At 37.6% G+C, this 25,436-nt stretch overlaps 1 protein-coding gene across 1 annotated transcript in view; it reads right to left on the reverse strand.

Moving 5' to 3' along the window:
• Positions 1–4,827: 4,827 nt before the first annotated feature.
• nrip1a (nuclear receptor interacting protein 1a) overlaps positions 4,828–25,436 on the reverse strand; it is a 44,276-nt gene continuing 23,667 nt past the window's right edge. Inside the window, exon 2 of the mRNA XM_065280917.2 lies at positions 4,828–10,125. Coding sequence (XP_065136989.1) covers positions 6,573–9,809 — 3,237 coding nt within the window. The 5' untranslated portion in view covers positions 9,810–10,125 and the 3' untranslated portion in view covers positions 4,828–6,572. The remainder of the gene's footprint in view (positions 10,126–25,436) is intronic.

Raw genomic sequence — 25,436 nt, forward strand, 5'->3', positions numbered from 1 at the left:
TCCAGCTGATGTATCAGGGGTAAGCCTTACGTATCACTTCTCTTTAATGGCACTTCCTCACGCCAACACGTCAATCAGCGGGAGACCGAGGACACTAGAAGTCACAGGCATCACTTCACATGACAGCTTTGTTTTATATCAAGACTTGACAATGGCATGAAAGAAGAAGTGTGTTTTTGGATGTAAGGAGAAGTAAGCCAGCATTATGGAAACCATGGATATAGTTTGTTTATCCGGGGTAGCAGCAAGTTTTGTGTGTGTGTTTGTTTACCGCTGCATTTCATTGACAAGTCCCAACCGGGTCATGAGTTGCATGCGGTAAAACAGACTTCCGTGTTATCTTGGAAATCTGTGCGTAAGTGCATATAATATAAATGACACGAACATGTAGGGAATAATAAGTTATGGTATAAAATGTTGCATGACTCGTGACTCGCTCCTCCCGCAGTTCGTGACTCATCCTTTCGAATTTTTTGGTACGTTATCGGAAAGAATCACTAGAGCTGATCTGTCTTTTATAATCTGATAAAACGAAAGACTCTTTGGAGATTTGAATGATGTAGTACTACTCTATAGGTAGTCCAGATTGACATCAGAAATGCAGAAACAGCGTGTTTTAAGGATAGCTCCTCGAGATGCACCATCTCTTTTTCAAGGGGTTCCTAGAAAAAGGTTAGACCATCTAGAAAATCCACATCTATGAAAAGTTACTCTTCACTGCCCTTTCTGAATTAAGGTAAAAGGCTCAAAATTTGGTCCATGTCCTGATATACATATGCGCACCAACGTTCATCCAAATCTTCTTCTGTGGACGCCTTTGCTGAAACTTGTCATGGTGTTTTACAGATTCTGCCAACAAACCAGTATTTCTAAAATGGCCTGAGGCCGGGATTAAGCTGATTTGAAGCGAAAGTATTTGATGTATAATACATGCTGAGAACATTCGCTCAATACCATTATCTAATTTTTAGCAGAGGTGGCATGTAGTAGAGGTTGACCATACGTGCCAGGATTTCGGGTGCGTCTTCCGGAAGTCGTATTTGTCGACCGCATACACTGAAAAAAAAAATATTCATTCAATCTACAAAATTTTTTAAGTTAAGTGGTCGCAATTGATTTATTTAAGCTACATTTAAAGAAAAGTTTTTGGTTTTGTCTATTTTTTTTTTTTTGTTGTTTAAATGTAGCTTAAATAAACTGATTGCGACCACTTACTTTAAAAAAAAGGAGTTAATAGAATAAATAATTTTTTTCAGTGCATGTCCTCACATTTGGGTGGTCCCCAGACTTAGAAAGTGTCCCTTGAAACCAATTTTTTGCACATATAAGATTAAGGTCTGAACTTACTATAACCATTATTTTTAGAGGATTTAAAAAATATTTCCTATAGAATTATTTACATTTTTTTTAATCATCATTATCAAAAATGATCATACCCCAACATGATATTACATTAAATATATGCATTCACAAACTCATGTTTTGGTAATGAGAACTAAAAAGTTTGTCTAGGTACTATGACAAACAAAATTTCTGGAGAGAAAAAATAAGAACTGCTTACCTGGTAGCCATCTTGAGTGTCACAGTCAATTATGTCCCTTACAACAAATTTCTTATTTTTTTTTTGAAAATGTTAGTTCCTTGAGGGCTTAAACAATGATTCAAAATTGTTGCAGAGGATGAGAAAATTGGTCTTGGACACATTTATATTCCTTATTATTGTCTTTACATTTACCAATGATCACCAAATACCACATATTTCTTTACTGTAAATGTTTATAGTATAACATGCACTGAAGCTTTTTATTTTTTTTAAATGTATTCATTATAAATATTTCCATGTCAAAGAACCCAAATCCAGTCATGGACACGTTGCGGTAATGAAAATTTTCCCCTTAAATTTGGAAAAAACTAAATTAATAACGTATGCAGTAGACAAATATGACTTCCGGAAGACACACCTGAAATCCTGGCAGGACGCGTCCCGGAGAAAATGGTGCGTATGGTTACCCTAATCTATCGGTTTTGCATTTGAGCTCTTTATATATTCCTGTCATTTCCATTGGCATAACTGGGTCACATGAAATCCCTTTTATGGCTTTTTTTATCAAACATGCAATATGCATGATCTATCTCTCCCACGCACATTTTCTCCTTAACACATAAAAGAAAATGAAGTGAAATGATTTCTAAATTTGTACATCATATTGTGGCAGAAATAGCCAGAAATGTGATACAAATGATGAGAGACTTAATGCACAGAGGCATACACTAAAGCCCTATGCTTAAGGTTGCAAGCTGTAGACTAGCTTGGGCTGTAAGGGAGCCAGGATGCTGTATTCCAAGTGTGAATGTCATAGAGCCATAAATCACAGGTATGATTTAGAATTTCCAGTTTAAGCACAAGGGTCATTAGCTATCATCAGCCAAGCAGAGCACACTTTATATGTATTGTTCCACATCAGCGAATTCATGCCAACTGTGCAACTTTCCTTGATCCATCAAAAATGCACGCAAGCTCTTGTCCAATTACGAGGGAGAGGATCTGTAAAAGAAACTCAGCAGGAATGTAAAGGAGTGTCCTCCGCTTTATCAGCGACACCGCTGTTTTACACACTCTCCCGACATTATCTTTCAGCTGTTCGAGCTAAGCAGAGTGGGGTAAAATGTGTCGCCACCATAATCTATCGCAGAATTTTGGTCATGGCTATATATTTAGAAAGGGCACATCATGTACAGCTGCCTGAGGTGCACAAAAGTGCATTGTTTAACGCTACACTTGAAAGGGACATTTCACAAGACTTTTTAAGCTGTAAAATAAGTCTTTGGTGTCCCCACTGTGCATATGCAGGGCTCAACATTAAGGACTGCCCGTTGGCCTGGGGGAAGTGTGAGAGACGCTCGGGCTACGAAACAGTATTGTCACTTGCCCAATTGGGCCAGTGCTTCACTCTAAGTCACTTAAATATATTTTCTGCCTGTAGCTGTATGTCTGTATGTATAATTATGTGACAGACACTGATCATTTTTTTAGTGGGGCCAGTGAAAATTTTAGCAGGGCAAATACCATTAAGATAATTTATTATTGCATGTTAAAATTGCCACTTTGTAGGTGTGAGCAAAAATGTGCCGTTTTTGGTGTGTCCTTTAAATGCAAATGAGCTGATCTCTGCACTAAATGGCAGTGTCGTGGTTGGATAGTGCAGATTAAGGGGTGGTATTATCCCCTTCTGACATCACAAGGGGAGCCACATTTCAATGACTTATTTTCCACATGCTTGCAGAGAATGGTTTACCAAAACTAAGATACTGGGTCGTTCATTATCACATTTTCTATGTTGATAGAAGCACTGGGGACCCAATTAAAGCACTTAACCATGGAAAAAAGTCAGATTTTCATGATATGTCCACTTTAAAAAAAAAGTTGGGTTGTTTCAATGCATGTTTGGGTTAAATTAGGACAAACCCAAGTGGTTTAAAAATGATGGGTTACTTTAAACCCATGGTTGGGTCAAAAAGAGACAAACCTAACCATTGGGTTATAAAATAATTAACCAATGCTGGGTTGTTTTAGCCCAAAATGAAAATGGTTGTTTTAACATGTGGCTGACTCAGTTATGGTCATTTTATATGTTTATTTAAACCATTGGTTGGGTTAAATATGGGTAAAAAATAACCCAGCATTATATGTCAATTTATATGTCAAAGTACGTCTTAAACAGGCAGGTAAAATGAATTTTGTGTCAAATAATATTTAAAACCATGTAAAATAAATTATTTGGGAAAGGATTGGCCAGAAATTAAATTTTTTTCCCAAACTGGAAGTTGTGGGTTTGACTAACCGCTAATGCAAATGATAGAAAGCTTTGCTTCCAAATTCAGTGAACAAAAGCCAACATGAATATTGACAGGATTATGAAAATGTGAAATAATGCGCTGCTAAAAGTGGCACATATCACGCTCATTTCAGTCTTTTACAAGCAAAATGATGACTGCCATTTACTATGCCTTTTAACATTTAAAGCAGTGTAAAAGATTTGATTTCTGGGTATGTTAACATACTTTCAAACCCTAAAAGCATTTCTGATTCACGCTCACGTACGACTCAAGTTAATCCCATCAACTCGCACTTCAGCCGGCCCCCTACCCCCTCACTTTGACACATAAAAGGAGGTAGGCCTATATTATATGACCTAGTTTTGGAGGAAATCATGAAAGAACGATGATATTCAAAGGGAGGCTTGCATGCTTCTACCAGCTTTGAGCGTTAAAGCCCCTCATGACATAGAAATGTCTGCATGTAGTTTTTGAGCTTTAAAAACTAAAATATGGATGTGAGAGCAGAAGTTAAAATAAGATTTCTCTCTTTCTGGAGAACAAGCAACATCGTAGGCCTGAGGCAGGTTGTTTTGTGAGAAACAGTCTCTTTCTTCTGGTATACCTTTTTACAGACCGCTGATCTGTTTTGATGTTGGCCCCGGTGATGCACACAAGGTCATTTCTACCCAATCACTTCCTCTCGCATTTATGTCATCGCAACCAACAGGAATTAAGTTTATGACTCAGGGCCCAACAGATAAAAATTAGGTCAACAGCAATGTTTAGTCAGCCAAATGTTTTCATGTATATCAGACATGTTCGAACAGATCTTCCTAACACGTCTTTCTACTTCCTGTTGAAGCTTGTAAATTCACTTTAGTTATGTGTATATAATTTTTTTACCGACATAAATCACTTGACGTGCTACGTGTAGGACAAAGTAGTTTAAAAAACAACTTTACAGCTTCCTACCGGCCCTTAAACTGAGACAAAGAAACAAACACTCAGTTCTGATTGTGCATTTTAGACCTTTATTCGAAATCTGTGCAAGTGAACACCCAAATGAAATGCATTTTTAGAAATAATGATACACAGTTATACTCAATATGCATGGAAACAATATTAAAACCGATGTAGGTCTTCAGCGTTATCCACCTGTGTACTGTACAGTACATGATTGTTTACCTGTTTGGTTTTCTCCTTGTAAAAAATAAAATTGTGTAAAAACAAAATATCTTCATATGCACATTTGTTCAAAAGTTCAAACGTTTTTGCCCAGCGGTCTATTTCTCATGACAAACATACAGATCACATTTTATGTATTGGGCTCCATGACAAAATATATATATTTATATATGTTTAAGACTTTGAATTTTCCCATGTCCAGTAATACATAGGAACCTTCTCATGCATCTGCATGCAACAGGCAGCAGTGTACTCTTAAATATCCGACATAACACAAGATATTGCAGAACAGATTATCATAGTTTCATCAGGAGACACATGCAAAAGAAGGACGAAAATCATCCTCTATAGTATGTACATATATTTTACATGGCATTTACTTTGAAGTCTCTTTAAGAAATTTCAAAACTAAAATGCTTCTCTTTTCATTCATACAAAATAGCGTCTTTCATAAAGAGTATGCTATGTACATAAATATAGTTTATTAAGGTGAACGAAAAATAACATGATGTTATCATGTTTAACGTAAGACTGTAAAACGTCACATTAGCAAACATGTTTTTGTGGCAATGGCCTAAATAACGCTCCTCTCATTGTGATGGACAGCTGTGATGGGGTTGATTTGTCTCAAGTCGATGCAACAATCTCTCGCATAATATAACAAACATCATATGACACATGCTTATACCAAGACCTGTTCATAAATACACGAATACAAAAGAGATGAGCAAAAAGCAGTCATTTGTAGTAACTTTTTCATTAGGTCCATTCATCATATTCTAGGTGTATCGTAAAAATCAATTACCATCTTGAAAGAAGTAAATGCTAAGAAGCAGAAGAAAGAATAAAAGCACATTACCGCATTGTTTTTAATGCGAGAGAAATGAAAAAAAAAAACATCAATAAGAAAGAATACACACTTCACATACCATACAGATATCAAGATAGCATGTTTTAATACTGATGGATTCATGTTATTCAAATATCTTTTTTAAATATTACCAGAACCCAAACCTCTCTTTTTTTATGAAAAGGCAACGGATTTCATTTCTTTGAGTGTTTGTATAAATAGTGACATTTAAAACCATTCTGGCAGAGATAAAGTAACAATATATGGTTCTTTTTCCAGCTCCAACCTTGTAAATTAAAGAATATTTACCCACATATGCTGAGGCACAATCTGTTTATACATCATGTGCATCATAATTTGCTGCCTGAGGCCAAACGTCTACCCATGTGTGGAAAATGGAGTGGGAACTGATACTGTTACGAATACACGAGGGCAAATCTGTCACACACCTTTCATAAAAAACGTTTTCTTTTGTCGGGTAAAACATGAGAAAGAAAACAACCATAAAGCAGTGCTTGGTTTCATGGTATTTTTGCAAAGTTACTGAAATTAAAAAGTAGAAAATGCTTGATGGCTCAATTGGAAAACAAAGCATCAATCAAGGAGAAGCACATTTCTAGTCCAAGCACAGCTGATGGTTCACAGTCTCATAACTAGCATTTCTTCAAAGACCCGTTTAGCCGTGGTGAGTCACAACTTACAAGTGTTAATTCTAGTTTTAAAGTTCAAAGGCCTCGCTATCACCTGAGGACCCGTTCTTGACCTTTGTCTGAATTTGTCCTGTTCCTACATCCAGCTCCTTGCCCTCTTTAACTAGATGTGCATTACTCCTCTGGAGCATATAGTACAAAATAGGGTTAGTCTTGGTAAACCGAGGCAAGTCTGCTTTATACGTTTGTGTCTGATCATCTTCGTTAACCATCCTTGTAGCACCCTTCAAATCTTTTATTGTGGTGTAATCGATATTGGACTTTGAGAGTTCATGCTGTGTAACATGGGGAGATTCTGGTCTGTGCATGCTTGGCCTTTTAAAAATAACATTGTTGGGGCTTACGCTCTGGTGAAAGTTCTGGACCTCGCCATCATTACACGGCTGCTTGATTGTATTTCCATTAAGCACAGTATGTGATGGTGAACTGAATGTACCCCTTGGCTGAGACAACTCCTTTAAGCAGTTGTCTGAAAGAAGCAGCTGCTTTAAAACATTGAAACCTCGATTTTCGTTAGACTCATATGGTGGAAACCTAGCGGGTGGACTGTCTGCCTCTGGAGGACTAGATGGGACACTGGTCTCTTGATGTCCAGCAGCAGAACAAACACTGTTGTCGTTTATCCCACCAGAGCATTCCAAGTCCCCATTATGCTGACTTGAAGAATCACTGTCTTCTAGTTCCTTTAAAAATTTTCGCTTTTTTGGGATTGTTGGTCCCTGGAATTCTACTGATTCTTCTTTAACACAACCCTTGTTTAGGTCATCTACTTTGTTTGGCAGAAGGGATTTGTTGGCCCGTTTTTTTAGGAGATGACAAAGAATACCATCTCCGTGGGCAGCCTCTGGGGAAAGTGGTTCCTGCTTAATGTTTCCATGGGAATTATAACTGGTGCTTTTTCCAGGCTCTCCTACTAAATTCTGGCAATGCTTGATGTAGTTGAATGTTTGACCCTCTTCTAATGGCTCAGTTTTGATTGAAATGTCTAAAGAAGGTTCATTTGATGTACTTTGGCCTACTGCCTGACTTGTCTGTTTGTCTATGGCATTGCTCCTACCATGATCTCTTTTTCTTTTACTGCCTAATTTTTCTTTTGGAGGAGCATTCCCTAAAAGAAGCTGTAAAACTGTACGCCTTTCAAGCAGATTCTCAATCTCTGAGACATGCTGAACTGCCTCAGGCACGGGTAAAGTTTTTGTCTTCGTCTCATCCCACAATGACTTGTCATTTCTCTGAATTGGTGCTGTGAGCCGCTCCAGTAAAGTTGTAGGATGGTTAACTTTCATTTCTTGGGTCATGAGTTTGACGGGGGGTAAAGGTGTCTTTACAGGAGAAGAAATGGTTGGGTTTTGTTTTCCACACTGAGCTAAATTCTGTAACAGTTTACTAGCACTAAAGGCAGGTTCTTTTACTTCACTTGAAGGTTGTTTAGTTTTACAAAGATCCAAGGGGACAGACTGTGAATGGGGAGACCCGTAAACAGTATACGGAGATACACTGCTATTTGAGTCTCTACTTTGAGCATATGTTGGCAAGAGTTTGGGACTTCTACAATTCAATCCACAGTGTGAATTAAGTTCACTTGTTTCCTTACACCTAGCTGTACTGAAAACACTTTGGCTACTTGTTAATGCGCTAGTGACATTAGGGATTACAGATTGCTGCAAATCTGGATTATCCAGACTTTTGTTTACCCTCTCGTTATTTTTATGATCCAATAGCAACTGTAGTAGAGTGACCTTATGATGAGGCTTCATCTCAGAACAGGCATCCACCTCCCTGTGATCCATGTTAACTTTGACAGGTAGACTATCAGGCTTCCACCTGTTTAATGAACACTCTGGGATCTTTTCCGGTGCAGGTGAGGAGGAAGTAGATACAGGTGTTTGTATATGCATTCTTGTCTTCAGAGACAGATCAATAGGAGAGCAACTAGAGTACGTGCTCTCAGCATCACTGCTGTCTTTTGTGAAACTGCTGTCAGGGTTTGAGTGCTCGCTGTCTGAAAAAAGAGGAGAGCTTAGAGTTCCAAAGGTGCTGAGTTCATCTTTCAAGTGACCCTGTCCATTAATTTGCTGTGATGTGTTGTGACTGTTAAGAAGTTGAAGAAGGAGACTACTGCAGTTCTGTGAAGGTCTGCCCGGTTTCTCAAAGGGTCGACGCTCCCTAAAGCGATCACTTGTTCGCATGGAACCTTCTGCCCTTCTTTGCCCTGAAACAAGGCTTGGACTTTGACTGCTGGAGCTTATCGACATTTGTGATGGTATTCCATTCTGATTGTGTAAGAGGCTTAGCCCATGAGTCTGACCGGAAGTGGCTGGTTGTTTCTTATCTTGAATTTGCTGTGTGGCCATGGCTGAAAGTCTTTCACTGGCCAATCGCCCAGAGAGTTGGGCTTTTAGGGCATGCTCTCGTGAGTACTGCTGCAGGTGAGCTTCACTGGAGAGCAAAAGAGCCAGCTGACTGCAGGCAACACTCGGTTTGGGCGATGGAGCAGGACTTGATCTGATATTTACCAGGTTTGCCACAGCTTTAAGGCGTTCAGTACAAGACAGAGATTCCGGGGATGGGGAAGGTGTACTACTCTTTAGGGCTTTAGGAGATTGTGAAAAACTTTCGGAAACTTTCAGGCTAGATCGTCTACGTTGATAAGGCACACTGTTGCTGTGGTTAGTCATTTTGCTCTTGCTTACTAACCCCTTAAGGTGGCTTGAGGCAGGTCGGTGGCAAGGCCCATCTGGCCTTTCCTCTTGTAAAGGCTTGCTTATTTGACAGGAGGTGTCTTGTGGCCTCAAGCCTTGGATAATCTGCTGTGGCAGGGCCACATTTTGAAGTCGGGAACTGAACGATTGGAGCAAACTGGCTAGCAGCGTACTCTCTCCTTTATCCAGAGAGGATCCATTCTGACCACTGTGACGCTCTTCATTTTGCCCATTGAGTGCAACAGGAGGTGCTGACCTCTTTTGACTCTCACTGTCTGTCCAAGCCTCTGAACTAAGCAGACGAGCCTTTCTGAGGTGCTGTGAAGCTCCACAGTGGGAATTTGTCCGGTTCTGTTCCTGTTGAGTGCCGTGATTAGACTGTGCATGCCCTCTCCCCTCTTTATTCCTCTGCTCCTGGCTGCCACTTTGTGTTGCTGCGGCACCCTGTCCTCCTGCTACCTGATGCATGAGTAAGCCTTCCAGATATGTTAATACAGCAGAATCCTGGTGCGTTTCAGGGCCAGGCTCTTCCCCATGAGTCATGTTCAATACTATAGTCCCTTGTATGGTTGGTTACCACAATAGAGGGGAAAATTGTTCTGTTACTCGCTGTCAACAGACTTTACAGTTTTCAGCTTCCAAACTTTGTTTTTTTATGTAAACAAAGGGCCTAATGTATCTTCGCAGGCCATTCCTCCATTCGGGAGACTAAGCAAGACTGTTAAAAAGTGTACAGGATCATCGTGTAGTCAGGCTCACTAGATTTCATGGCAGAAGATGTGTACTCCAAAGCTCCAGGATTATGATAACCACCATTTACATCCAGTAATTCTGTCCACGGGGTTAGTTGATGGTAGTCCTGTAGAAGAGAGAAAATTGTGGAATTAAAATAATGAAGTCACATACTCGTACACATATACACTAATGGAAATTAATCTTTAACATGTAAAAATACAAAATATGTAAAATTTCAAAACATAACATAAAAGTGACATAAAATAATTTCTCTATCTTTAAGGCTTTAAATCCCACATTGAAAGGGATTTAATCGGCACTCATTTTGTCCAATCACAACTACACAATCAAGACCCATACAGGTTTGGAGGGCATTCTGGAAAAGAAAACTCGACCACAGATCACGCTGGTTTCTAACAGTTAACATTTTTCCGAACATCATAACATTTCTCTCTAGATGGAAGAAAGGCATGAGAAATGGAAAGCCTGCAGAATCTCATTAGAACTAAATACACAAATCTCTTAAGACTACTTGATTGATTTGACAAATATCGTGGTAAAATAAGAAAGCACAGTACATCAAAGTAAAGGATTAAATGTTTGACAGAAATCTTGCCAAGAAAACCTGGAGATCGAAATCCACCAAATTGCCAGCAGAACTCACTACCTTTTCAGACAACCAAAGATGGCAATCAGAGTTATCTGAGATATTTGATGTTACTTTAATTTTTTATATTAACATATATAATTGTTAAAAATGTATTAATTAATGTATTCAATTAAGGTATTTGACATAATAAGTTGTGATATTGAAACATGTACTTAAATGTTGCTTGCTCTTTTAAGAGGCATAGGTCAAAGGTTTATTTAGGTTTAAATAATATCTATATTTTCCTGAGATTAGACACCTGTGCTCTGTATTTCTCTGCAGTCTGTGTCAAAACACCCACATGCTGCACCCTTAGTCCTTCACTCCCATGTTACCACTGTTGCTCTCACTACATTATCTCAAAATATACCACCTCTGGATCACAAAGTGCCATTGGCTTTGTGGAATGACACATTTATCACGTATGCGTCATCCTGTTAAACGCTGTACTCGCCACACATTTTTTCTCCCTACCGAGGCATAGTAAAAGTCACACGTGAATCTCTCGGTACAGTAGTAGAAACATTATCCAGCGTCATCATAATGTCTGCACTTTGCAGGAAAATTACACATTATTTTAAATAGAATTGCAAGTACTTAATAATAAGACTACACGTACGGCTGACCTTGGCCGAGCTCTGTGGTCAAAGTGAAGGTCAGTGGACACGGTTGATTTGTTCGGCTGATAATTGGCACCTCTGTTTTCACTTTGCTGGGGCTGACAGAGGGTGGACGCTAGAAATGACCTTCTCAACATTACACAATGAAGACACAATTGATTTTAATGTTATGTTGGTGACAAATCATTATAAAACAATTTATATTTATATGGAACAGAAAATCTGTGTAATGATATGAATTTATTTGTCTTGTAGTGTTCTTCTGTGAGATATTTGCATTAAGTGGGACAGGTTAATGTAATTATAGATATATAATTGTGGGTTATTGTATATGGGTCAAAACACAATACTGGTTTAGGCCTTTTGGTACCATAGATAATGAATCAGTATCACAGACTGAACACCAGCACTATCTGCAAATTAAATTCTTGTTTTTGAAGAACTGTCAAGTCAAATAGACAAATGACACCTAAAACAACAAACTGTTGTTTCATAGTGGTGGTGCAATGACATCATAAATGGATAATATCTCAAAGTCCCTCTCCTAATCTAATAAGGGCCCAGATTTTATTTTGCATTTACATTTTAATATATATTTCAACTGAAATTTTGAGTGATTTTGGACCTGTAGTTTTGACACAGATATATTTGGATATAGTAGGTAGTGGAGGCCAAATAATAGAGCCAGATTTGCCATGGCAAGGTTTGAGATAATGTTACATATTTCTATTACTTAAGTCTATTTAATGTTTATCTAAATCTTATATACTTTGTTGAGTTATACACTGCATGTGTAGTGAAACAAAAGTTGTTAAGTAATTTCATTGAATGCATTATCTGAGACTTGGTTGGGAGGTAAATGTTGGGAGGTTAATTTGTCCCTGGCTGAGCATTGTATCTAATGTTTTAAACACATGGTTACCACTGTAAAGGGTGTCACACACCGGACGAGAAGCGCCGTGAAGCGCCATGAATCTAAAAACAGAACACATTATTTTCAATGAATGTACGCACACTGGCAGCGTCTGTCCGCTGTGACTCTGGACACTGCTCAAATCCCTGTCGCGCCACAGAGCGCCACTCACATAGTCAAATAATAAGTAACATCATATTTGTCCCAAATCTTTAGCGATTAACATTGGCTGCTAACATATATTTGACATTTTGAATTAGAATTTATTTGACTAAGCTTGCGCTATTTAATGTGCACTTTGGGTGTACGATACCTCAGAGTTATTCTAGACGCGACGCAGCACTTCTCGTCCGGTGTGCGACTTTCACCGACTAAAAAGCTGAATTTCCATTACCCATGTCCGGGATGCCGTGTGCCTGGATAATGTACTGTACACTGGGAGTTCATAAAAATTTATCTTTAATGCATGAAATGAATAAACAGTGCCAGTAAACAGCTGTTTAAAATGTAGTCATTGGAGGCTTGGACCCAGAAATTCCTTACGTCACAAGTTAACAAATGTATTGCATTTTGATAAATAGAAACTAGAATTTAAAGTAACAAACAAAATCCCTGATATTCCATGACTTGGATAAAAAACATAAATTCCCTGACTTTTAAAGACCTCTTAAAATTACATAATATTCCAGAAATTCCATGACCTGTAGGAACCCTGCAATCAGTGGGAGAAGGTAATTGGTTTGGGCGAATAATGACAACACTTCATCCTATTTACTTCTGCCAATAGGCTACTGCAACTTGTTGGCTCAAGGCCGAAGTACAGCATGGTCCATTTTGTACACTTATGCAAGGGTCCGCGTACAATGCGTGCGACGCAATTTTCGTCATCAGAAGAGTGCACGCGTACTGTACGTGCACTGCCAGATTTTTAAAGCCTCACCTACATTGTATGCATAGGACGAGCATGCAAAAAACACAATGTTACAATGTATTTACTTCAATGTGATTGAATGTGTTTTTTGAAGATTTTTTTCAGATATTTTAAGACAAAATTACTAAGCTTAAAAAAAAAATTTTTATTATGGGCTTTGCAATCAAAGCTTTGCAAACAGCCAATCTCTGACAGGAGTGAGCTTTGTCAGAGATTATATCTTAGTATCTACTTGTGTACAAGTCTGTTCGGTCTGCTCAGGGTTTTGTCGTCACAAAATTATCACCGTCAACCATCCAGGATAAAGACACTCCTGAATAAGTAACTCCAGGAGAAAAAAAGAGTGTCCTGATATAAATGAAGAGACTTTGATATCTGGAGTGGATCCTTCATTTCTCAACTGCAAGGTAGAAGATTAATTGACCCGACCAAAAAAACACCAGATCATAAATTACATCCACAGTCCAGAAACTGTAATCCATTTAGGCTATTTAAAATGCATGATGAGGCAAAAGGAGCAAAACCTGCTGCATGCCCTGTTTGAAGTCAAGGTCAAACTCACTCCGTCGAGGCCGTTTGAGTTGATTCAACAGCTGGCGTCCATACAAAGCATTAGGTCTTAATAAAAAGCGACAATCCTGCCCTTGCAATGTATGCTTAATTCGGCGTCTGGCAGGTTGCTTTGCTGATGCGTTCTTGGCGTAAAAAAGAACCTTGGAGATGGATGCGCAACACTGCGACACACAATATGCTGTTGTTATCCTCTAATCACATACAATGGCAAGCAAACAACACAACAAATTCCTAAGATAGCATCGGTTGACTCGGTCAATCAGGGCCACGCACAACTCGAACTAGGTCACTGTGACCTACTTATGGGCAATCACGCATTGACGTTTCCCAGCTGGGGCACACCCCGTAGTTAGGGCTTTGCCAAGCGGTATCTCTGAATCCTAGTAAAAGCATGAGGTTGACCTACATTAGGATGAGCTGCCCTTTCACATGAGCACAGGGAGATGCCAGTGTGCATAAAGCAAGCCAATCTTAACTATATTGTGATCTCTGCATCTACCATCACATGACTCAAAACATAATTCCAAAGTTACGTAGTAACAAGTTACGGTCTTGACCTTGGGATTGTAAATTTTTGACAGCAGCATAACGGTAACAGGAACACTTAGGGAATGCAATGAAGGTTCATCTTTAACTTCAGAATAAACATGTATCTTTGTCTATATACAGTCAGCAGTTCCCTTTAAAAAACAAATGACATACTGAGGAACTACTTAAGCTTGCCAAGATAAAATGTAATTACTGCTCACAACCAGGAAAAGAGGACAAACTAAATATTTGTACTCTTAATTGACTGTAGTAAATGGCTTAGTTTCCGGGATTGACAATTGCTCGGGAACGTCATGGTGGGAATTGGTCCACACCCATAAAGCAGACCTTGATAATAGCTCAAAACATTTAAAGTGCATTAGGGAATAATTTTCACTGTGTTTCTCACATAAAGCTGTCAAATGGCTGTAAAAGACTTGTGGCAATATAACAATGTCAAATGAAGACATGAAGGTGAAGGAATTTTAGGTGAACTATTTCTTTAAATCAAGCTTTTGGCTCTCTTTTAACTAGTTGTGATCTAACTTTTTCAAGGTTAATACAGAAAAACTGCGTTTTATACAAGTCAACTACCCTCTGCCCTAACTCAACAGATCATGTTTATCAGAACAGTAGTTTGTGCCAGTCACTACGTAAACAACACTATCCAAGTACAGCATATCTATTGCCAGTATTGTAAAGTGCCACTGTACTTTGGCAAACCAAGTTAAATACAAGAAGTGCACATGACAACTTCAAAATAAACAGAAGTAGTCACATGGTGGAGACTAGAGCGCAGTATACCAGTGGACTGTAAGTTATGCCAATGTCCAAATGATGGGGGACCAAGTAGTACTTTTATCATTAAAGTCCTACACGGGTGCATTAGGGGTCAAATAAGAGGTCAACATGTGCGTCATGACCCTCACATCATCTGTTTGTGTCTACAGAGATAGCAAAGCAATGTCCTCATCCAAAACAGACAGCTTCCACTTTTTCCAGGACGTGATGTCATTTGAAGTTACTGGCAATGTGGGGTTTATTTCAGGCTATGTGTTCTGTGTTCCTTTGCCAATGTTTTCTTTTTGACATCTTGACTACAAAATTATAAAAATGGAGGGGTACTTCAATTGGGTTACATTATTTGGTCTCATTACACAATGTCCTAAAAGTTTAATATAGTTATGTTTGTCTATGTGATTTTTTGTTTATTATAGATTTTGTTTTATAAAAGTTACTCCATTAAGCGATCTCAAAGGACGCTACATTGCACGTTTGAAGTAACTGAATCCCTCATGTGGCACATATGGGATATGACCCACGAATGCGTAAGCAGTAAATATTCCGATATTCTCCCATCAACAATGTAAGTGGACAGATTGGATATTCCCATGTAAAGACGTTTTGTGCGTCACTAAAAATGCGTCACTGGCAAATGACGTCAACTCGGGTGCATACCACCTGCGATCACATGACTCTTCTTAGCAGCGCAATGGAGGATGACGGCTCCACTTAGCGGAGTAATGTTGAGATTTTAGGTCTTGTTACACAAATTAAGCTTTATAATCTTGTATAATATCGCAACATTTGACTTTCTCTGTGGTTTAAGGTGGTCGCGGTCAGTATTGGTGCTTTTCCATTGCATAGTACCCCACAGTTTGGTTTGGGTCAGGTCGGGTCAGCTTAACTCGCTTTGGCTTGGTTAGCTTTCCATTGAGTTTAGTAACACTTTGCAGCGGGAGGGATTATAGGCGTGTCGTTATATTTGCGCTGCCTACTGCTGTGTGATCATACAAGTGAGAGCGTCGTTGTAAATTCCCATACATTTATTTTATTTCTCAGTCCGCCAAAAATTAAAATTGGCCACCACAAATAGATGTTTGAACATCGCGTTTATTACTACCTCTGTCTCACATGACAGTTTCTGTTCAAACACCCGTGGTGTCAGTCGACGCGCTCCGCTGAGCCTCATTTAAGTTGCATTTAAGCATATATGCAGACGTGCGCGTCGCGAATGTGTCGCCACAAACTGCAAATCTGGAAATAAACTGTTATGGTGTCCCTGATTCTTAACCTGTTGGTGTTTTTCATCGCCAAAAGGGAGTTTAGGAACTTATAGCAGAGCAAAGATGACAACATGTTTGCTCGAGACAGCGCAAGCTAGCATGAAGGTAAAGCTAATCTTTTACATTACAGCGATGACGCTGGTAGTGATGATTCTCTCAGACCAATCAGTGATCTACAGTGTTTTTGCGTCACATTTTGGTATCAGCTCGGGTCGCTTGGAACCCCAACCAAGCTGGTTATAAAAAAAGTATTGGGTACTACATACTGCACCCAGTGGAAAAAAACCCAAAAGTAAGCTGACACGACCCAAACTAAACCAAACCGTGGGGTACTATGCAATGAAAAAGCGGCATTAGTCTACCTTGAATTGTTTTTTCAAATGTTTAGTGTAAATGCTGATATAGCATTTAAGTTGCTTTAAAAAAAAAACCGGAACTGGGCATCAAGATTTGCAGTGTAAATCCAGCCAAAATGTCAGCCGCCATAAGGCTCCATGTAAAATAAAACTGACGTGAAGTGAGTATGCACGATTGAAAACACTTTTCGAATAAGGTACTATTTAGTACCTTTACAATGAACAACATAAAAATCCTTAAACATTTCAAAAGGATGAAACAAAAAATGACAAAAAGTTATACATATAAGATTTCACTGAATAATATTAAGTGAAAAAGAAAAAAGCACTATCCTGCAGAAACCTTGAGTAACGACAGTATGCCAAGAGATATATCTGCCATCCCCATGCTGATATACTGTACAGTATACGATCTTACCTTCTTACGAAGCTGTGACACCAAGAACAGGTACAATGTAGTAATCAATTTGCTCTGCAGGCTGTAAGGCTCTGACTGAATACTAATACATTTCAACAGCATCTTCTCTCTCTCTCTTGAAGGATCCTACCTTAGATCCTCACGTGCAGAATGTGTTTATTATTGTGTTTTTTTATGTTTTATCATTTATTTACATAATCATCATAATCATTTTATAATCATTAGTTATTATCCATTTAATTATTGTTTGATTATTTAATATTATTTTATCATTATCAATTTCATTATTATCATTTTTATTATTACATTATTGTTTTTTATTCATTTATTCATTATTATATTTCTATATTTTATTATATCATTCATTAATTCATTGTATTTCTATATTTTATATGTCTCTTTGTGGTTCAGTTTCACATTTGGGAAGTTTCATAGAACTGTTCTGTCTGTGTGTAAACAAGATAGATAAAGAGAATGTTTATGAAAGCCCAAGGTCTAAGGGATGATGCAGCTGAGCAAATTTGGATATAACAAGTGCATGCTGTATTCCTGGGTAGACGGGGTAGACGAGGTGGACGAGGTTTGAACATTGAGGCATATGCAACTGAAACTAACTGTCCATCAATAAAACTCTGTTCTATTTTATCATCTAAAACCTCCGTCTCACGCCTCTGTTTACGACTCTGTTTATGCTCTCTTCTAGCAACAATTGATCAGCCTTGTATCTGACAGATACTTTAACAAAGTAAACTTATATTTTCTGACGTGATCTGGTGTCCGGGGCTGGATCGTTATATTTTTTCTGTGGTGTGGAGACTAGATCTAACAGTTATGGCGTAGTCGGCAGGATAGAATAACATTTTTTAAACATTTTTGTTGTCTCTATCCGAACGAGGAGTCGGGATTTTCTCTCGCACATCCAGATGTAAATGTTTCCAGACCACTGGCTGCTGACTCCAAGCCGCGAGTGAAGACGGAGGGTTAACCACGGCTGGTCCGGTGTCCTCTCTCCTGACTCATCCACTTAAGCAAAAGCAAGAGTGAGTGTGTTCTGTTCTGACATTTTGGAAAATTCAGTACGTACTGTGTTGGTAGCTTGTCTACTGGTCAGATTATATTACTTTGATAATGGAGAAGTCAGAGACAGAGATCAAGCTAGATGATATAATTAGAAAGCTAGCTAAAACAACAGCTGAAAGAGCGCTTTAAGATCAAACAAGAGGAAAAAGAAAAATTCAGTTGCTAAATATAACATCAAATATAATATAACATCAAAGTACGTTGGGCGGTCTTTAATTAGTTCCCAAGACAAAGGTAAAAGTAAAGACATATCAAAGACGTATCTAAAGAGTTAAACAAAAGTGTAAAATTCAAAGAATGATAACCCGAGAATCGAAGCGTATCCCTTGTATTTTTGTCACTTTGTCTAAATGTAGAAATTGAAAAGTGAAAATGCAAAATCAAGACAAACATAACAGAGATAAAAGAAGTTATGGAGGGAATGCTGAAGGGGTTATAAGATAGATAGTCAAATGTTAAAGGCTCAGTTTGAAAATAAACAAAAATCTAAAATGGCTTATGTTTAAGTTACAACTCTTTGTTGATCAAAAGCAAATTACGTCGGTTTTACTAGATTTTAAATGCATGCGACACTGGTATTGACATCGATACAACCAGTTTCAGATTTTGACACAGACAATGATGTTTGTTAAAGGGTAAATCATGTCCTTCGTGAGTTCAGATGAGTATTGTATTTTGGTTTTGCTACGTCTATGCTGTGCTTGGCAATGAAGATCTGCCTTTGTAAATGCCAGTTAGTATACCATGATCTATGCTATTTAATTGTACAATGTTTAAGGAAGTTAAGTTGCTTTTCGAAATTTGCCATGTATAAACATAACAGTTAAGGGACAAGTTTTTGATCGAATTCTTCCAAAATTCAAATTAGAGTTAAGATTACAGCTGCTATCAACTGTCTGATAAAAGGACTATTTCAAAAATTTTTATGGGTAAAATAAAAGTAAAGTGTTTCAACTCTCATTTTGTTAACTAAATAAAATATGCTCAGTAAATTTATGTTCAGATACGAATGGTGTGTGTGAAAGACAGTGTGCTGTTTTTCATAGAGTTGAGGGCTCAAAGTAAGTGTATGATGGTCAGAGTAAGTGGAGTAAGTTTATGATGGTCAAAGGAAGTAGGGAATGTTAAATCCAAGATCAGTTTTAACTGTTTGGAGGCTCTGAAAGAGATTTAATTTTCTTTATTGGTCAGAGATGGGTTCAGCATAGTTTCAGTCAATCTGTTACGAGCAGACAGAAAAAGTTTGAAGTGAAACTTTGAGTAGTGAACATTTAACTGACGATAGAGCTAAAAGAGATGTTTGGATAAACCTTTAGGTTTGGTTTGATGTAAGAAGGTACAACAGTAAGTAGTTTGGAATGAATTTGCAAGTTGTAAATGAAGGATAAATGAAAGTGTTGAGAATCACTGAACGTTTGTGTGAGCGAAGGAGGGGGTTTGTGAAACGCTGTATCTGTTCTTCCAGCAATTGCTGAAGTAAAAACAAAACAATGATAAGCTTTTCTCTTCTCTCTTTAAAGCTTTGAGAGAGAGTGCTTATGTGCCTACTCTATTCTATATGTTAGGGTCCATATTTTAAATACAAATTTTATTTTCTCATTGATAAGAAGCAACAGGAGAAAGTTTTAATTTCTCAGAGAAATTCTGTGTTATGGCCTAGGCAGCAGCTTTGCTGTGCAGTACGCAGCTGTGAATTCTGTGTGCGTGATGATGTTGGCCTATCGAGATAACTTGTGTTCTATTTTGATGTTTCTCTGTGTTAAAGTAAAATTTAAGTATAATTTAAACATTTAATCACCTGTCGAGAATAGGGGAAATGAGATGTGTGAGTGAGTGTCACGTGTCATTTATGTTGCTTAACCCTTTTCCAATAAGCATATTTTAAACAGGGGTTCGTAACATAAATGGGGACTCATCCATGATGTTTAGATCTTCCTCTCATTTTTCAGTTTGTCCCACATGTAGTCACTGTTGCAATTTAGTAGGTGACGTAATTCAGCCATTACATGGTTTGGATGTTTTGATTAATTTGAATGCAGATTTGCAGTTCAGAATTGAAATGTAATATGGCAGTTATGGATCATGGAGACTGTTGATTATAGAGAAGCAAAACAAACCAATACATTGATAAGACCTCTTGTGTCTGACTCATCAACAAGTTTCAGCTTGATTAAACCGGAACACAAATGGTTTACAGTGTTTGATATGATTAATGGATTTTGGTCTATACCAATTGTAAAAGAAATTTCATCATTATTTGCTTTTACAATTTAAGGTCAAAATGATACCAGCAGTCTTTGTTAAAGACATTAAAGACATTTAAGACTTCAAAGACATTTGAAAGATTTAGATTTAACATCAGTCATCATTCAATATATTGATGATATTTTGATTTGTTCAGAAGACAAACCTGAACATGAGAGAGACGTCAGGCTGTTTGATTTCTTGTACAATAAAGAAGTAACAGAAGTAATCTTTGACCCAAATTCAAAGTGTATTGCAGGGTAAAAGACAAAATAACACCTAGTCGCTATGAGGTAATAATAATAAAAAAATCTATTAACAACTATTCAAGAGCTGAGATCTCTTTCTTTTCCGGGTTTATGTAATTACAGTTGTAATTATTTTGAAGGGTATGCAGAAAAATCACAACCCTTAAACAATTTGGTAATCCAAAGGCCCAAGACTCAGTTAACCAGAAAGTCTTTTACATTGTATGTAAACGAACAAAGGGGTTATATGACATCTGTTTTAATACAAGAAGATAGAAATAAGTCTGTACGGTATGGGTAATATTCACAACAACTTGACTTTGTTTTACAAAGCTGGGGCCTTGTTTACGAGCGATTCAGGCAGTGTATTTGGCCTTGCTTGGTCAAAAGATAACCATTTGATAAACATATTCTGTTTATGCTTTATTATCTTTTTAGAGAAAGCTGCTCGTATGACATTGAAGAAGGCACACCATCAAATCCAGCTAAACTACTTGGTCTGTCTGAAGCAATTCCAAACAGCCATGATTGTGACTGTGTAGATATTATACAAACATTAAGTGTTCTTAGACAATTTGTCACTTACAAATTCCAATTTGATTTACAATGATGTTTATCTTTTGTGGACAAAAAGGAAATGAAAGGCGAAATCACAAAAAACATGTGAATTGGCTAGTATCAGAAAACCTAACATTTATATTTAATTTTTTGTTATGCCTGGGGAGCTGTGCATAAATCTCGAGCAGGTTGGCAGCAGAGAGGTTTCCTGAGATGTCCCGGGAACAGGTTGCGGTAAAAGCCCACCTGAAGGGAGTTTCTAGTGAGATTAAAGGGAATACCTTGCTGACCAGGCAGCTACGGTTGCCAGCCGCATGAACGGCATGAACTCTTACTGCTCAAAAGTGTCATCTATGGTGACAAACAGCTCACAGACATAGCTGAGAAGCTGATTTTCAAATTCAATGCTCCAAAAAGGAGAAATGAGAATGGTTTGAAAATAGTTGCAAATTGGCAAATGACAATATTTGGAAATTTTAACACCAATTCGTAAAGCCAAAAGTCTTTTCCTTATGTGGTCACACAGATATACAGTGTCGGACGCTTAGGCGTGTTTTTCAAATGTGTTTACATTTTAATGCAAATTGGTGGGCGAGGGGTTTTAGGAAACATGCAAAAGAAATTGTTTGCGGATGCGTAACTTCTCAAAAACACATTTTGGCACCCCCAAATTCTATCAGTTGTGAGCAGAACACCTCAGGGCTGTTTTGGTGAATTGCAGAGTGACTTTATAACCTTACCTAAATGCGAGGGTTATCAAGATATTACAACTATAACTGATAATTTTCTCGTTTGGTGTAAAGGTTTTTTCACAAAGAAAGGCTTTGCTGCCTTAATGGCTAATATGCTGGTTCGAGACATCATTCCAGATGAAATGAAACATTATTGATTCTGATCAGGGTAAATACTTTACTGGTCAGGTATGTCAGGAAGTCTGTAGGCTTTTGGAGATTCAATGGCATAGCAGAAACTTCAGACCTTGCAGAAGTAAATTTACATTTAATATCAGATTCTCTTTTTACATTTTGTATGGCTTTGACTGAAGCGGTACAAAAAAGCAAAATCAGGTTCAGGATGCTGTAAAAATTATGTACAACATAATATTGTGCCAGGGCAAATAATTTATAAAAATAACAATACTCAGATCTAATACCAAGATGGGGCGATTCTTATGCGGTCCTACTAGGTACCCCCTTCAGCGAATAAAATTCTGCGATAAAATTCAGCGAATAAAATTCAACAATAAAACTCAGCAGTGCAGTTGCTAGGTAAACCTAGATGGACAAATATTAGTCTGCAAAATTAGCTTATACTCCCAAATCTTAACTAAACAATCGAAACGCTGTAGGATTCAAACATGGGTGGTCCAACGCATTTTCCGGTTAGTAAGAGCATGACCAGCATGGCTGTTCCTAGCGCCAGTTGTGTGGTTGGCGTGCTGTTTGTTATTTTAGTTTGTTATTTTTGGAGCTACTCCGGGTAGGAGATCTCCTATCTCCTAATTGGTACCCTCCGAAGACTAGCCAGCCATCAGTTAGATCGATGGATAGGTAGATAGGTCTGGGATGCGTTGGATTGTCTTGCCCATAGGTCGACGTTCAACATCCAAGTTTTCAAGCTAAGTCAAATTATGGATCAAACTCTCAGGTTTCAATGAGAATCAAAACAAGTTGTTTTCTATATTTTCTATGGGAGTCAAAACTAGTTATAGCAATAGTCAAAACAAGATATTTGCTAACAAATTTGTTTATACAAAGTTGTTTTTTGGCCATGGAGCTCTCTTGTTTTCCTTTCTTTTGTTTTTATGTTTTCGCAGAGATATATGTCGGCGGCCTTCAAGAAATTCGCTGAAAAATTAAGCTTATCATGTTTACGAGTCTCATGGGTGCCAACCTCCAGCAGACAGCAGTTGGAACTCCGCTGTATTTCGAGATTCTGCAGGAAGGACGCACTGGCGAGACTTTGTGGATTCCGGTTGATTCCATGAACAGAGACATTCTGAGTTTCAAGAATCACAACTGACATGGTTGCAAGTGTTGTCTTCATGACATGACACAGAGTCAGAGATGTGATGTGTGTTTCACATCTGTTCAGAATGATTCATGGATTCACTCCAACTGTATGCACTCAGTATTTGTATTGGATATGTACAGCATATGTACGGGGTTTTGTTTTTAAATTTAAGCCACTTGGCTGTTATACAAAATTTATCCAGATTAAAAATAGGCAAATGGGTCATTTTTAATTATGACATTGAAGTGTATGGGCCAAATTAACACAAACACAATGTTATTTGCTGTGTTGATTTCTATTCTGATTCACAATTCAGATCCATTATTCCATCTGATTTAATTTCCATCATTGAACAAAGTAACATGGGTAACATTTGTAAAATTCTAATTGATTTGATAATCGACATCTCTATTTCATCTTTAAACACTCCAAGTAGTGATCCACAGTTGATGGTTTACACAGTTGATGGTTTTGGTAGTCACCAGTTGATGGTTTTGGTATCAAAGTTGCAACCTTACCAGACAATTTGTTTATCTTACTATGCCCTATTGCTGGGAAGAGATGCTGAAAATGGCTGGAGTTGTTAAAGTTGAAAATGGCCATAGCATAGGCATTTAGGGGTGGTAAAGAGTATATTTTCATGATTTTTTTTGGGGGGGAATTATAATTGTACCAAATCACAAGGCGAAGTTGGTGTCAACGTGTATGATTATTGAACTACTGATAATGTCAAATTCGTACAGATGTGTTTTTAAGGTTGTCGATTATTCATGAGAAAGCAGTCTGCTATTCAACAAGCAGTGTTTGCCACTACAAAAAGTTATCCCATCCAAGTAATTCCTGGTATTTACCTGTGTACAACAGTACTGAATCAAGCCATCTATTTGTTCTAAATGTAAATTTGAAGGGAATTCTTTCTGATATTGAAGGAAACGGGGTAAACATCACAAACTAGAAATGCGTTTCCAGTTTTCCAGATGTGACAAAGCTCTTCTGATAATGACAAATGAAACACTAATTACTCCTAATGGTACACACTTCGTTTGTGGTAACAAAACTTATCCATTACTTCCTAAGGGCTGAAAGGTAACCTGTTATTTGTACCTTTATCAGCGATGTGAGTAGTGTCAGAGGATTATGTGATGCAGCACTTAATCATGAGACATACTAAACGTTCGATTTCTGATACTGAGAAATGGTTAGGAAGATTTATTCTTTTTATTCTTGTAACTGATTTACAAAACGAAGTGCAAGCCTTACACGAAGCATTTGAGGTTACAGCGAACGCCACTCTTATTTCTATTGCTAATATTTCGGACGAAGTAAGCGCAATTAGAAAAGTTGTTTTGCAGAATCAAATGGCACTTGACATGCTGTTGGCTTCTCAGGGGAGCACATGTAATTGTAACTGCGACCGAATGTTATGTTGCCTATACATTCCGGAAGATTCTGGGAAAGTGGTTGATAATCTGGCTAAAGTTCTGCACAAACGAATAGCTAAGCTAAATAAAAACCATGTTCTTTTCTCATCTGACTGGTTTACATCAATATTAGAACCACTTTGGAATCATTTAAAAACCACCTTTGGTAGTTGTAATTTCAGAAGTGTTTGTCATCTTGTACATTGTCATAAGAGTGTTGATTTGTCTTATTAGACACTTGACTGTGACAGGCCCATCAAGGCCATTATTCAGTATAAGACATACTCCCTCAACCGACGCTGGTATGCGGAAACACAGAAATGACCTGTTCTTTTAAGAGCATGTAGAAGGGAAAAGTAAGGACTGGCCATCCAAGCTTTTTAAAGCTGTGTTTTGATAAAGATTATGAAAGTTTGCTTGCTATAATCATTTAATTTTGTCTTATATGATTAAGAGGGGGGAGTGAAGGATCCTACCTTAGATCCTCACGTGCAGAATGTGTTTATTATTGTGTTTTTTTATGTTTTATCATTTATTTACATAATCATCATAATCATTTTATAATCATTAGTTATTATCCATTTAATTATTGTTTGATTATTTAATATTATTTTATCATTATCAATTTCATTATTATCATTTTTATTATTACATTATTGTTTTTTATTCATTTATTCATTATTATATTTCTATATTTTATTATATCATTCATTAATTCATTGTATTTCTATATTTTATATGTCTCTTTGTGGTTCAGTTTCACATTTGGGAAGTTTCATAGAACTGTTCTGTCTGTGTGTAAACAAGATAGATAAAG

Source organism: Paramisgurnus dabryanus, chromosome 8 (genome assembly GCF_030506205.2).
Source record: "Paramisgurnus dabryanus chromosome 8, PD_genome_1.1, whole genome shotgun sequence".
In the NCBI taxonomy this organism is placed as follows: Eukaryota; Metazoa; Chordata; class Actinopteri; order Cypriniformes; family Cobitidae; genus Paramisgurnus; species Paramisgurnus dabryanus.